Source organism: Echinops telfairi, unplaced genomic scaffold (genome assembly GCF_000313985.2).
Source record: "Echinops telfairi isolate 266 unplaced genomic scaffold, ASM31398v2 ScPeMD7_7420;HRSCAF=8458, whole genome shotgun sequence".
NCBI classification, from domain to species: domain Eukaryota; kingdom Metazoa; phylum Chordata; class Mammalia; order Afrosoricida; family Tenrecidae; genus Echinops; species Echinops telfairi.
Window position 1 is genome coordinate 14,376,781 of NW_022111320.1, and position 13,914 is coordinate 14,390,694.

Consider the following 13,914-nt stretch of genomic DNA (forward strand, 5'->3'; position numbering starts at 1 on the left):
CTCCGTTGCCCTGCAGCCCAAATTGATGGACACCCAGGGAACCTCCCTCTTGCCGAGACTTGGCTTTTCTGCTTGCTGGGATTCTGCCACCAAACCTGAAAGCTATCAGCACTCCGCCATAGTCCCACCAACTTAGAATCCACTAGACTCCGTGTCCACAAACCAGGGATCTTCCTGCTTCCTCATTCACCATTCTGCGTCACTGGCATGCTGGGAAAGTACCTTTGGATGTATGGACTCCCATTGTAGTTGGGACGGGGCTGGGAGGCCTTCTTGATGTGCAATTAGTTCTTAGATAGAGCTGAGTGTCACTGAAGTCATCTCTCTAGACAACCTGTCCTACCATGGGAGATTTTGCCTGGTACTTGTGTGCCCTTGCACTCAACAGTTAACTGGGTGGTAAAAATGACTTACATGCTTTCTCTGGATTGCTAAAGGTTGGCAGTTTGAATCCATCCAACAGTACCAGTTAAAAAGGCCTGGTAACCTGCTGCCCTTGAGACTACTCTGAGATCCTCTGCGCAGCTCACAGCCACCCACAGGCAACACGCCTGCACACTGCGCTCTCGTCGTTCCCGTACTGTTCACTCAGCACGAGCTAATACATTTTAGCTTTCTTTAGGAAGGTGGAGGGGGGTACACATGTCAATCCAAGAGCGGAGAGGAGTAGGTTTGGAAAGTGATTTTATAATTTATCATATGTATTGATTGATCACTTTGTCCCCCAAATTGTGCAAATCTATAGTGTCGAAAAGCAAAGATACCACTCTGAGAACTAAGACCCAAGCCATAGTGTTTTCGGTTGCTTCACATGCATGTGAAAGCTGAATGCTGAACACCACGGGAGAATTGCTGCATTTGAATGATGATGCTGGAGGATGGCCAAAATGCAATGCCCTGCCAAAAGGACAAACACATCTCTTTTGGAAGAAGTATAACCAGAATTCTCCTTAGAAGCTGGGATGGGGAGACTTTGTCTCATGTACGTACCTTGGACAGTATCAAGAGAAACTAGTTCCTGGGACAGGATGTCATGCTTGGTAATGTAGGTCAATGAAAAAGAGAAAGATTGTCAATGTGACAGGCAGTGCAGCATAATTGTGAGGATGGTGCAGGATGGGGTAGCAATTCCTTCTGTGGTACCGTAGGGTTGCTATGAGTTGGAAAGGACTCGACATTATGTAACACCCTATCCTAACTCCTTTACCCCCAGTCGCCAAAGAGAATCCCGCTGGCATTGAGTTGATTCTCACTCATAACCCTATACCTGGTTTCTGAGACTTTAACTCTTCATAAGAGCAGCCTCCCTCATCTTTTTCTAGTGGATCAGCGAGGGGGCTTGAACCACTGACCTATGGTTATCAGTCCAACCCAATAGCACCACAAGCATTCCTGTTGGTGTAGTAGGTAACCCTAAAATTATTATATTAAAAAGAAATAAAAAATGGCTTAAGATAAAACTATTAAGAAGTCACATACCATAAAAGATTTACCACCTGCTTTTTGGGTCTTTATTGACTATTACCAAGTTTTAATATCTTTCAAATAATTAAATACTGCAACAGGGACATTAAAAATACAAACTAATTTACCAAAATAATTGTATTCTGAATATTATATACAATATTATACATTTTACATTACATAAAGGATTTTATACATAAGTGTAAGACTTGATTTATGATTATTGAAACTCCAAAATACATAGAAATGAAGCATTCCTGTGCATACATACATAATCACTCAACTGGGATAATCAAAACCATCCATGAACATGGCTATTAAAATACAAAATTACATTCATACAATAATGGGAGAAACTGAGATGTGACTTTCAGTGTGTTATTACAAAATCACCTCCATATGAATTATATTACCCAGTCCTCATGTTTTTTAAAAAGCTTTATTCTTATGGCTGAACTATGCCTTTATTCAAGGTGAATTTTGGTTTTTAATATTTTATCAAAGGGATTTATAATAATTCATAATTAAGTTGCAAATAGAAAAGTCATGAGGTTCTATCATATCACCACGGGTATCTTGTATTGTTGCAAAAAATCATCCTCTGACACCATTTGGTATGCCTTCATGTTGACACTCGTCACCGAGCTGACTACGTGCAGAGGCACAGAGAGAGGGGTTATGCTGAGGACGACACACTGACACCAGGAACAAAGAATACTGAAAGCAGGCTCTCCTGTAAGAAATACCACACATACTCACTAACATAGCTCTTAGCCCGGTGGTCCTGCAAAAAGGTTCACACTCGGATGTGTTAGAACTTGTTTTAACAGTGAAGGATCTAAGTCCAAGATACTGTCACGTGAGTTTTAGTACTCTGTCACTTTTCAATTCAGTTCCTCTCAAGCAGAAGTTATCATTTTCAGTAATGTCAAACATTTTTGTAATGGATCTAAAAAAAAAAATCTGAAAAACAATGCCTTTCCTTTGAAAACAAACCAGAACAATTTCAATGGGATGCCACACTGCATGAGGGTCTTCTCCTAGACAGAGAAAATTCTATCAGAACCCCGGGAGGGTCAATTCAGCCAACTGAGCTTCCCCCTTAATGTCTGCACAGCATCTTGTAGTCTCACTGTTTTAGATACTGCACTGTATCAAAGTCACACGGAACATCTGGAAATGACAAGGAAGGGCGGTAACATGTTGAAACAAAAACAAAATCCCAACATCTCAATCTATGAAATATGAGATTCAGAGACTAAGGTTTGCTTTTTTGTTCTTGCTCCTGTTTAGAGTGAATATAAAAGAAGCTCTAACCTACGTTATCAAAATATCTTCATATAAATGTATGAGTATTTCTAATACAAAAGTTCTTTACGTCTAAATTCCTTAATTTCTGCAATTAAATATCCTAAAGTTCAGTAGGAAGATTTATCTCTGAGCAGCTTGAGAAGAATCCCAGTCGGAGCCCCGGGTGAGAGCAGGCTCAGCTACATTTCAGCTCTCCGATGGGATTTCTCAGCCGCAGCGGCCCCATCTTCCTCCTCCTCCTCGTCCTCCTCCTCATAGTGTTCCTCTCGGCCTTTGGGGTGATTGTCCTCTCGGATTTCTTGCTCTTCTGCATCATTGTTTTTATCATCAACCTTAAAAGAAAAGAAGAAAACTAAGGAAGGGACAGGCAGTAGAGTTAGGGAGATAAACAGGTCCCTCTTAAAAAAATTCAAGATCGTGCCTTTTTGGTGAAAGGAAATGAGTGATGAAAATGATCCTGTAGACAACGGTGCTCACCTCTCCTAATCGTCTTATTTCTATAACTGTTTCCAAATGATAAACGGACCTCTTCAATTCAGTGGCACCTCTGAGGTGCCATTATGCGCGATTCCTAAGGAGCCCTGATGGAAAACGAAGGTTGAGTGTGCAGCTTGCAGCTAAAAGGGTGGGAGTTTAAATACACCCAGTGGCTTCCAGAAGAAGTGAAGTCCTGGTGCTCTGCTCCCATAGATTACAGACAGAGATCACAGTCTTGGAAACCCTAGGAAACAGCTCTACTCTGTCACATAATGCTGGGATCAACCCCATGGCACCTAACAGCCAATTCCAACTCAGGGCAAGCAGGCAAGGCTTGGACCCAGTTCATTCTGGTCATAGACTTCCTGCTGAGAATTAACATTTGCACCCCAGGTATAATGAATGAGAATCTACAGGAACCGCCCAGTGATAATTTTTGTGAAAACTAGATTCTGCTCTCATATATCCAGGGTGGAAAGGCAAATTCTCAGTAGGAGTCAAGCTGAAATCAATTGGTGGAAGTCTTGCAAACAGGTGAGCATTCTTCCACCAATTATACAAATACACACACACGTATACATATATGCAGATATATGTATAAAAATATATACGAGGGGGTAGCCCCACAAAACCAATGCTCATGTTTTTTGATGTGAGGGGGGTAGTGCATTTGGAGTTCAGACTGTTAATCAAGCTTACCATTTAAAGGTTCTGAAACAGTGTGCAACAGAATCCAGATTTGTGGCAGGTGGGGACTGGTTTTGCCACCATGACAGTGTACCTGCTCACAGCCATCTTTTTGGGCAAAAAACAGCATTCCTCTCCTGCCCCACACACCTTACTCACCTGGCCTTGCTCCACTTCTTTTTGTTACCATGAATGAAGAGGGATATGAAGGGACAGTGGTTTGATGATGTAGAAGAGGTGAAGGAAAAAAAAAATTGAGGGAGGTGCTGTCAACCATCCAAACAGATGAGTTGAAAAATGTTTCCAAGAATGGAATCGCAGATTGGACCAATGCATTAAGTGTAATGGAGAGTACTCTGAAGGTGATAAGACTGCTTTGTAAAAAAATTAAATACATAGCTTTGGTGGGGGTGGGGTGGGATTCTGGTTTTGGGGGGTACCCCCGTTGTATGTGTGTCTGTATAGTATGATACGAAAAATATTTATACATTATAAATATCCCCCAAATGCACTGCCATTAAGTTAATTCCGACTCAGAGTGACCTTCCATAGGGTTTTCTAGACAAAATATGTACAGGAGCATCATCTTTTTCCCAAAGGAGTTCATTTGAACCACCAACCCTGTGGTTAGCCTAACCCATAGCATCACCAGGGTGACACATACATACACACACACATGCAAGATTGTCAAAAGATACATGGAAAAGTTCCATCTTTCATTACATTTGTCCATGACATTTTTGAAGCTCCCTCGTGTGTCTGTGAGTGTATAAATATGCACATACATCTCCGTGTGCAAATATCTCTTCCAGACTTTGTCTGAATAATGCAATATCACACAGACATCCACGCATGCTACAGGAATCTAGGTGCTGCACATACATTGTCACCATAGGTTTCTTCAGCATTATGCTCCAGTTCTCTTCTTTTCTCTTCAGTCAAATCTTCCTGAATCTGAAACAAACCAGAGGTACCGCGTCACACTCTTGTCATTTCAGCAGCAGAAGCAACAGACTCAGGCCTCCAGAAAGTTCACCCAGGGAGCAAAAACTAAATTTACGGGAAAAGATGAGCGTCAGAGGTGTGACTTACATAGTCAGTACAAAGAAACGTGTCTGTATGAGACAAGTCAGTGTGACTGAATCTAGGGCTTGGTGTCTGTATTTCTGATATCTCTGGGGAAGAATTAAGACTTCCAGGTATAATACCTGTTGAAATTCTCTTGATAGAGCACAAAAAATCTCCTCTTTCCAAGTGGGAAGAACTGTAAAAGTCTGAAAGTTCTGGCAGATTTTTAAGTCCCATGAAGGCCAGGGACTTCTGTCTTATTCAACTCACTATCTTCAATAGCTGGATGTATGCTTGGCACAATTACCACTGTGAACTAAGTCTGTGGCACAAACGTGCCAATGAATGATGGAATCAATTAATCCAAGGGTTCTCAAACTGCCGCCCACCGAGGACATTTATCCGGCCCACCAGGTATTTTTGCTGCCACTGCCTGTCCTGCTAAGCAGCCAACTCATCCAGTGTGCATAGGAATTTGTTCATGGTTTATTTTTAAAACTATAGTCCGGCCCTCCAACGGTCTGATGGACAGCAAACTAGCCCCCTGTTTAAAAAGTTTGAGGACCTCTGAATGAATCAATCAATGAAAAAAATCTGATTTGTAAAAGTACATAAAAGACACTGCTGCCTTTATGTAGATAGTAACAACCTACTACATTCATTTGATAATTCAGGGTGAGGTTTTTTTCCCCTGCCTAAAAATATCTAGAAAACAGTGCGTGATTATTTAATTTCTTCAGGAAATAATCTACGTCAGTGCCTCACAGCCCTACCTCAGTTTAGTGTTTTAACATTACTTTTCTCCACTTAGGGTTCCGTTATGAACTCTCCTAGAGCCCTCGTGAAGTGGTGGTTACGGGTTGAGCAGCAATTAGCAAGGCCCACAATTCTAAACCACCAGGTGCTCTGTGGGGGGGATGATGGGGCTTTCTACTCCCATAAGCAGTCACCATCCTGGAACCCCACAGGGACAATCCCACCCTGTCCTATTAGGTGTCTATGAGTCAGTATTGACTCAAGGCAGTGAGTTTGGTTTTTCGGTTTTTATTTACTCTATTAATTATTGCTGTTTCATTGATCACAATTATTTATTGCAAAATGCAAATAAAATTAAGCAGCATAATGTACTTCGCTAAACAGCCTCTACTGAATATGATCACATTCCACCAACAGCCAGTCACTCATTTTCTTACTTGCCATCTGCTCTACAGAGCACATTCTGGCCAAAGGGTTCAGCCATTTGAATCGTTTTACAAATGGTGAGTATCAGTTAAGCATGAGGCAGTACTACAGCCTGTCAGGAGCCCACTGATGTGACTCCTCAGAACTCGCCTAAGAACCAAGCCTCTACGAACTGCTCTAACCAGCCTCTTCCTGGAAGCCAGAACACTCTGGGGAGCATCTTGTGCAATCACATTTCCCTTGTGATTCAGCTAAAAAGAAATGGCCCTTTTCTCATTTTAGGGCTCTATCAAGGAGCTCTGGGGACACAGCTGTTAAGTGCTTCCTGCGAACCTCCAGCTGGTGGCTCCATAGAGGACAGATGTGGTCGTCTGCGTCCGCAAACATTTATGGCCTTGTAACCTCAATGAAACAGCTCTACTCTGTCCTGTCTGGACTTCATAAGTGAGCTCGACAAGGTTATTGGGCTTGTTGGTTTGGAATGGCTCGCTCAGTGGTCCATGACATCACTTCTGTCTCTAAGCAAAGGACCCCATAGTAACACCCCACAGATTCTATAGGACATGGGAACGAAAATGGTGATGTACTTATTTTTTACTTTATTAAACTCTGATGGATTAAAATCTCACTAAATTTTTGAAGTGTCCTTATTGATTGCTGTTAACATGCCATGAAAATGTCATTTTCTATTAAGCTGATGTCCAAAGAACCTTAATAAGAGAAAAAATGATTAGAAAATACTTAACGTGGTATAATTGGGGCCAGAGGAAAATAACTCGAAGTTATACAGTATGGTACAGAGAACATATAAACCAGAGGTAGGCAAATTTCTCCTGTAAAGAGTTACAGTACATAATTTTTGGCTTTCTAAACCACAGACTAGTTAGTTACCCTAAGGCATAGTCTATACAGCAAAGACAAGATACATCCTTAATTCTTTCCTAAAATATTGCCAGTTTTCAGAGTAACAGCTGATGATATAATTCACTTCCAAAAGTGTCATTATACCTGGCCCTAACTTATCAATGTCTTATGATCTCGTATTTCCTACATATGACAATTATAAAGACTCTACTACCCAACTATTTTGTGCACTAACAAAGGACAAGTGGCAGTAAAGAATCCCAAGGTACATAGCAGGAGTAACACTGGTTGTAATGATTAAGGTTTTGTTATCAACTTGGCTAGGCCATGATTCTTAGTAGTTTGACAGTTACAAAATGATGTGATTTGGCAATTACTTAATCTTGTAATCATTTTCCATTTTCTGATCTGATATGATATTTCTTCATTTCATTTTTGTTTCCTTTTTTTCTTTTAAATTATTACAGGGGAGAGCGCGAACGCAGTCCCCCACTACCACAAATTATGCAGTCGAGTTTCCCACATTTGGGGAAATCGCAGGGGTCAGCACATCCGGAGTGCAATGGATAAGCCTCGCCCTGGGAAAACCACCTTTGTGATCATGGTATCTCCCCTTCCAGGTAAGTATCTTTCTTCATTTCTCTAACGCCAATTTTTGCATTATGATCTGGGACTTAGAACCTAGTCATGTTGATAAGAGAGGAGTGAAGATATCATTTGCTTGCTTTCTTGTTTTTGGAGTAGCATTATAATTCTGGGTCTTCACATATTTCGATCCTGAACCAGTATGAGGCTACTTTCCTTATATATCAAACTGTATGTATATATATGTATGATATATATGTATATCAATTATTTTGTTGGGTTAATTAGAAATGATGTCCATCATGATAATTCCTGCTAAACTGCTCAATACCCAATAAGCCTTCCAAAATGGTAGCCAATAAAAATCAGACTTAAGTGAATTCTAATCTTGTTTCTAATAGTAATAGGCTGTGTGGTCTTCAACAATTCAGTTAATTTCTCTGAATGTCAAACTTCTTATTGTAATATAAAGAGGTTGGATAAAAATCAATGCTTTTCAGTTTTCCGGGGGGGGTACACGGAGAGAGGAGGAATCATAAGCTTTTAAGACTTGGGTCGGAAGATTCTGCATATGAGCACAGACACACGGCATTTTATATTACAAGTTTCAAGAGGTTTAGACTTCCCATAGCTCATTGGGGTGGCCACCCCTAGGGCAGCTTCTTGAATCAATGTGGCCCTCAAACATCAACATCCTTGGGGTGTCTGTGAACATGCTGATTCTTAGGACCCATTAAGGTGCTCTGTGGTGCAGGCTTAAGTACCAGCTGCTATCTTGAGGTTGGGAGTCCAAACCCACCAACTGCTCCAGGGTAGCGAGGTGAGGCTCTCTGCAGCTGAAAAGAGTTACAGGCTCAGAAACCCCATAGGATTCTACTCTTCTACTCTGTCTTGTAGAATTCTGAGCAGTCTGGTTGATTGGACAGCAGTGGGTGAGGCCCACTAGAGGCAAGGATCAAATCTGGTAAAGATTTGAATCTTTCACATGTTCTCCTATCTGAGTTTTAGCATTGGCATTAACTGCAAATTAATCCTTTCCCTTTAGTAACAATGGTTCATTACTAGGTAACAAATGTTCCCGGTTAATGGAATAATCACCCTTTTACAAAATCTCTCTTTTCTAGTCTTGGGCTCTGTGGTAGAAAATTTACCAGTCTATTGACAATACAATCTGAATTGGAAAGCACTGATTTAAATTATACTTCAGGTAACCTGTGAGTAAAAATTTCAGAATTTTTCAGACTTATAGACAATAGATTCTAAGATATACCTTCCATTTTAGTACTATGAAGGGACTTCAAAAAGTTCCTGAAAAAATTCTAGTATCTTTCAATTCCATTTTCCACAGACATTTTGAAGACACCCTAGTATATTCTTCCTATTTACGGGCAAAAGAAACTCAAACTCATCGGAAAGCCGTGACCGAAAAGCCTGGGGTTTTCGGATTGATCTTTCCACTGTGCTTGCACTCACAATCAGAAGCCACATGCTATCCTTCATGATGTGAACACACGATTGAGATGTCCACACCAAACCTTCAGCGTCCTGCTGAATGAAGCCCACAGACTACCACAGACTCCCCAACATAGCTCCTTCGGAGGTATTTTTATCCCTAAAATTCTAAGCATTTTAGAAATAGGCCCCATAAAATGTGGCAAAATTTAATAAATGGCTAACTAAAGAAACAACAACAAAAACCACTGACATAAAACAGACACCCCGCGTCTGACATGGGCGCTGGCTAGCTCTCCCCTCTGTGTCAAGCTTTTCCTTCACGCAGGAAGGATGCTATGGCCTGAGCTGTGAACCAGAAAGCGACCCTTACGGGGTCTAAACTGCTGGGCTCCAAAGGGGTGAATGGAAGGTGACAAATGAACGGCTGATAGCAACCTTAGCTACGGTGATGGACACCTCCCTGCTGGCTGAGCAGTGTGCGTAACATGACAGTCTCTGCCACGTGGTGACATGAGGGCTCCCAGGTCCCCAATCCCACACAGCTGGGTGCCTGGCCCTGGCCCCTGCCCGCAGCCAGAGGACCTGATGCTGGTGCTCTCTGGAAGGCTCAGCTCCATCTGGTCATTGGCAAGACTGAGACACTTGGGTTTTTCAAGCTGCTATTTTGTCGTGTGGCTTTTTTTGTTTTGTTTTTGGCATATTTAAACAGTTTTAAAATGCATCAAGTACTTTGGGGCCAGGTCATGATTTGTTTGCTCATTCACGAAAAACACAAACAAAATTCAAAAACCGCTATGGAGTCCATTGGAATGCACAGTGGCCCCAGACAAGAACTGGCTCCATGGCATGTTCCCGGCGGTGACCCTTTGGAAGCAGCTTGGCAGACCTTTATCCCCAGGTGCCTCTGAGGGACTGAAGTGCCCCATTCGGGGAGCTGCTGCCTACTTAGCTGTCTAGGCCAACCACGCAGCCCATGTTTGTTATAACGAACACTTCACCCACGGATCTGGCTGGGATGACAAGATGTATGTATTTCTGGCTCACCTACTTAAGCAAGAAACAAGCTGGCTTGTTAATAACAGTCATTTTAAATCTTAGAAGGATAGCTGCGCTGCCCTAAGATGATAGAAGGCAGGGACAGTACGGCATTCCCACGTTTTACTTGTTCGGGTCTTTGGCGTTCAGAATTCTAGTCCACACTTTCATAACCTGTAACTCTCAACAAGCACAGACCTGCAAGATGTAATTTCTTCCAAGGACTGCAAGGCTAACAGGAAGGGTTTTGCCTGTGGGACAGAAAGTAGAGGAACAGGTAGCAGCAGCAGCAGCAGCAGCAGCAGCAGCAGCCCTGGCTTCGCAGCAGTCAGGTGGGACAATGGAAGGTCTCCGAGATTTGGCAGAGAAAGAAACAAGGAACAAAGCACCTGCAGGGGCAAAGTGGAGAGGTGTGGAGGTCTGCAGCTAAGAACTCACAGGGCAACAGTGTTCAGTGAAAGGGCATGGCAGCTGGGAGCCCATGCAAGAGGGACTTGGGGAACAGGGACAGAGATCCTGGCCACAGGAATTCTGGGCAGGGCCCTGGGAAAAAAGAATCAGGGCCTGGACCTAGGTAGAGAAAGAGAGAAAAGGGGCTTAGGTCCGGTCACCAGAACAGAGGGAGCTTAGCGGAAGATGAGTGAATGGCTGCCGAGGATGAGGCCCTCACTGGCAAAATCAACCTCCTGTAGTTTCAGCATCTCCCTGTCTTGTCTTTCTATTCCGTCTGCTCTTGGATCTCAGGGTTTCTCTCTTCGCTGTAACAGATGATAATATGGTGGGGTAAAATAATCAGTATTTACTCATTAAAATTTTATGTTTACCCTTCTGAATTTTTAAAAAGAAGCCAAGGTGAACCTTTTCTCTTGTAATCCCCTAAAGACCCTTGGCATGGGACATAATGGAACAAAATGATGTTAGTGGAGACATCCTGGAACAAGAGAGGCCTGGATAAGCATCTCTTTCTTGCCGAATGTCTGACTATACTCCAGCGCGCTAGTTTCTCTAGGGCTCTTTTCTCCTAAGACAGCACAGGGCCTTGAGTGCGGTGGACCCCAGACTGCCAAAAGGGAGGCAGGAACCCCAGCTCAGTGACCGGAGATGCTGCCAATGGTAGTACAGCACTACATCCTCCTCTGTTCACCTGGACCAAGCACCCATGGCAGCCTTAGTCTGCACAGCTGCCCAACGGACGGTGACAGCAGAAGCAGCCACAGGAACAGGGTGTATGGGTGCAGCAGTGGCACCCATGCCCTGAGCCAGTTCTCCAAGATGAGGGGCATCTGTCCAGACTGACGCCTGTCCATCCGCTCATGCTGCTCCCTCATGGCCAAGTCAGACATCACACACACACGAGGCAGATGGCTAAGAAACAGGCTTTAATTTATTTTTCCTTTAACTTGAGAAGCATCAACTAAGAGACTAAACACAGGGCTCGGGCCACATTCGCTCTCAGAATCCTGAGTGCTGAATTCCAGTGGTGGGGAGCTGTGGGGTCATGGCTACAGAACCAAGGGGTACTCACCCCTCCAGTCTACACACACACACACACACACACACACGAACGAGTCACTAACACAGACCCTGCACACAATCTAAGGTTCCAGGCATTTACAATCAATAGGAAATCAAAGTGACAAGAAATTCTCTTCAATGCCCTTGATTCAACTCAGCTTCTCACATATTGTACCTTTTTTCTCTATTGTTAACGTTTAACTAAAATACTGGTGTTTTATGAGTGATGGGGGCAAAAGGATTGATAGAGCTATTTTCAAAACTGTTTGGTGGGGTGTGAAGTCTATTCCAATAAATGCGCGCTTGGTGAACCTTACGAGGCAGGCACCGCCGAGACAGCTCCAGGGGAAGCCACAGGCCTGAGGCCAGGCTCCCTCGGGATCCAGAACTTTGTTCTTTTCTTTTCTATGTTTTATAAGGGGAGAGAGACAGGAAAAAATATTCCTATAAAAAACAAGCCAAGAAAGAGTGCATCAATCTAAACGCACAATTCCTGGAGTGTCAGATGTGTTCCTAACTTGAAATTTTCTGTGAGAACCAGAGAGCTGGACTCTGTTTGCCGGTCTTTATTATCTTCTAACTGGATGCCTGCACTTTCTCTTCAAAACACCCTCCTCATCCTGATTCGAGCTTCCTGAACATTTCTATACCAAGGCGTGCACAGGCAATGCTCTGGGGGTTGCTTTCTTTATAAAGTGAATGTGAGAGGCCAGGTACTCTGATCAGAAATCCGCATGAAGTCTCCCTACCTCCTCTTCCCCCTCTTCCTGGTACTGCTCATCAACGGTATCTTCCTGCTGGTCTGGGTTCCCTGCCATCTGTGGAATCAAAAGGCAGGGCTCAGGTTACTCTACACTGGAGAGGGGTTTCACAGGGCTCGTGGCTAAAGAGCAAGCATGCCACCACAAATGTGCAGTTGGAACGCATCTGTGGCCAGGAAATGATGAACACTCCCTTACCAGACACAGCCCAGCATGTCCATCACCATCTCTCTCAGGGCAGGCAGATAATGTCACATAATGGCCTCCCGCCAATAAGCGTGGCAAAGTAGGTGATGGAACTAACCTTCAACACAATCCCACTGCTGACAGCACCCACGGTCACCCTCTGTAGAAGCCTCTTGCTTACCACCAAATGCTCCTCCATCTCTGCATTCTCCTGCTTTTGGTTATTTTGCTTCTGCTCCTCATTTTCATCAGGAAGATTCTCTTCTCTCACCTGCTCAGCTTCCTCAAATTCATCTTCACCTTGATTATTTGGGTCATCTGCTGGGTTTATATCTTCCACAGCTGCCCTCTGCAACATTTTAATCAAAAGCAAGCCCTGCTTCAAAATCCAGGATCAAGTTTAATTTCTTTTGAAAGGCCACATGTGGGCAGACAATTAAATTGTCCCTCTCTGGATTGCTCAGAGCTCGCCTAGGCAAGACAGGTATCCAACGCTCCCGCTGCCAAAAGAGTGAAGCCTTTGCTTTGCCGAGGCTGATGAATCCAAATGAAGTACAAACAGCACTCCTTTTCTGCAAGTGATTCCCAGAGTGCCCTCCAGACACTGCCATCACGAGTATTGAAAGCATAACTGAACAGGCAACGAGAAAAAGAGCTAACAAAACTCACAAGACCAGGAGAAAGAAAATCAGAACAAGTTAAAAGGGATGGGGGAAATGGTAACACCCTTTACCAGTACATTGAATTTTTGCACACTTTCCTTTCCCAAGAAATTTTTGATGTGTAAGTGGGTGCAAAGTGGAGGCCCTGGCTGGTACAAACCGTCAAAGCGCTCAGCTGTTGAGCAAAAAATGGCCGGCAGTTCAAGTCTAACCACAGGTGCTGCCCAGGAGAACAGCCTGGTGATCTACTTCCAAGAAACCAGCCACTGAACACCCCAGGGAGCATAGTTCTGCTCTGACCCAGATGGGGTTTGCCATGAAGAAAGAGTTAAGGGCAACGTTTGAGGGGGCTGGGGAGAGGGGGACGTGGGGAGAGTATCTGAAAAGTCATGTTAAGGAACTGAGCTAAGACAGTCCTTGGCAATAGACTTTGAAGAACAGCCCTTCCACCCTTCCAGATCACTCCATCTCCCAGCAACTAAGCTCACCAAACGCCCTTTGTATTTCCAACTTTAGAAGGGTTCCAATTGTCCAAGTACCTTTCAGATGGCACGCTTTCTCATAGAGTTAGCACTGTAGAGCACGAAGGCCCCTCTGGTCAGAAATGGTAATGCCTGCCTGAGGACACCCCCAACACCCCCCCATCCACCCCCACCCTGACC

The 13,914-nt window shown here is 43.6% G+C and overlaps 1 protein-coding gene and 1 non-coding gene across 3 annotated transcripts in view; both read right to left on the reverse strand.

The window, feature by feature from the left end:
• Positions 1 to 1,488: 1,488 nt before the first annotated feature.
• GOLIM4 (golgi integral membrane protein 4) overlaps positions 1,489 to 13,914 on the reverse strand; it is a 97,304-nt gene continuing 84,878 nt past the window's right edge. For both annotated transcript variants that reach the window (XM_045297603.1, XM_045297602.1), the window contains 4 exons: positions 12,772 to 12,939; positions 12,393 to 12,461; positions 4,822 to 4,893; positions 1,489 to 3,107 (listed from right to left, as the gene is read on the reverse strand). In XM_045297603.1, the coding sequence (XP_045153538.1) occupies positions 2,955 to 3,107; positions 4,822 to 4,893; positions 12,393 to 12,461; positions 12,772 to 12,939 (462 nt within the window). In that variant the 3' untranslated portion in view covers positions 1,489 to 2,954. The remainder of the gene's footprint in view (positions 3,108 to 4,821; positions 4,894 to 12,392; positions 12,462 to 12,771; positions 12,940 to 13,914) is intronic.
• Positions 7,518 to 7,681, reverse strand: LOC115872178. Its single transcript, XR_004047714.1, has one exon. It is a non-coding gene; the product is annotated as a U1 spliceosomal RNA (small nuclear RNA).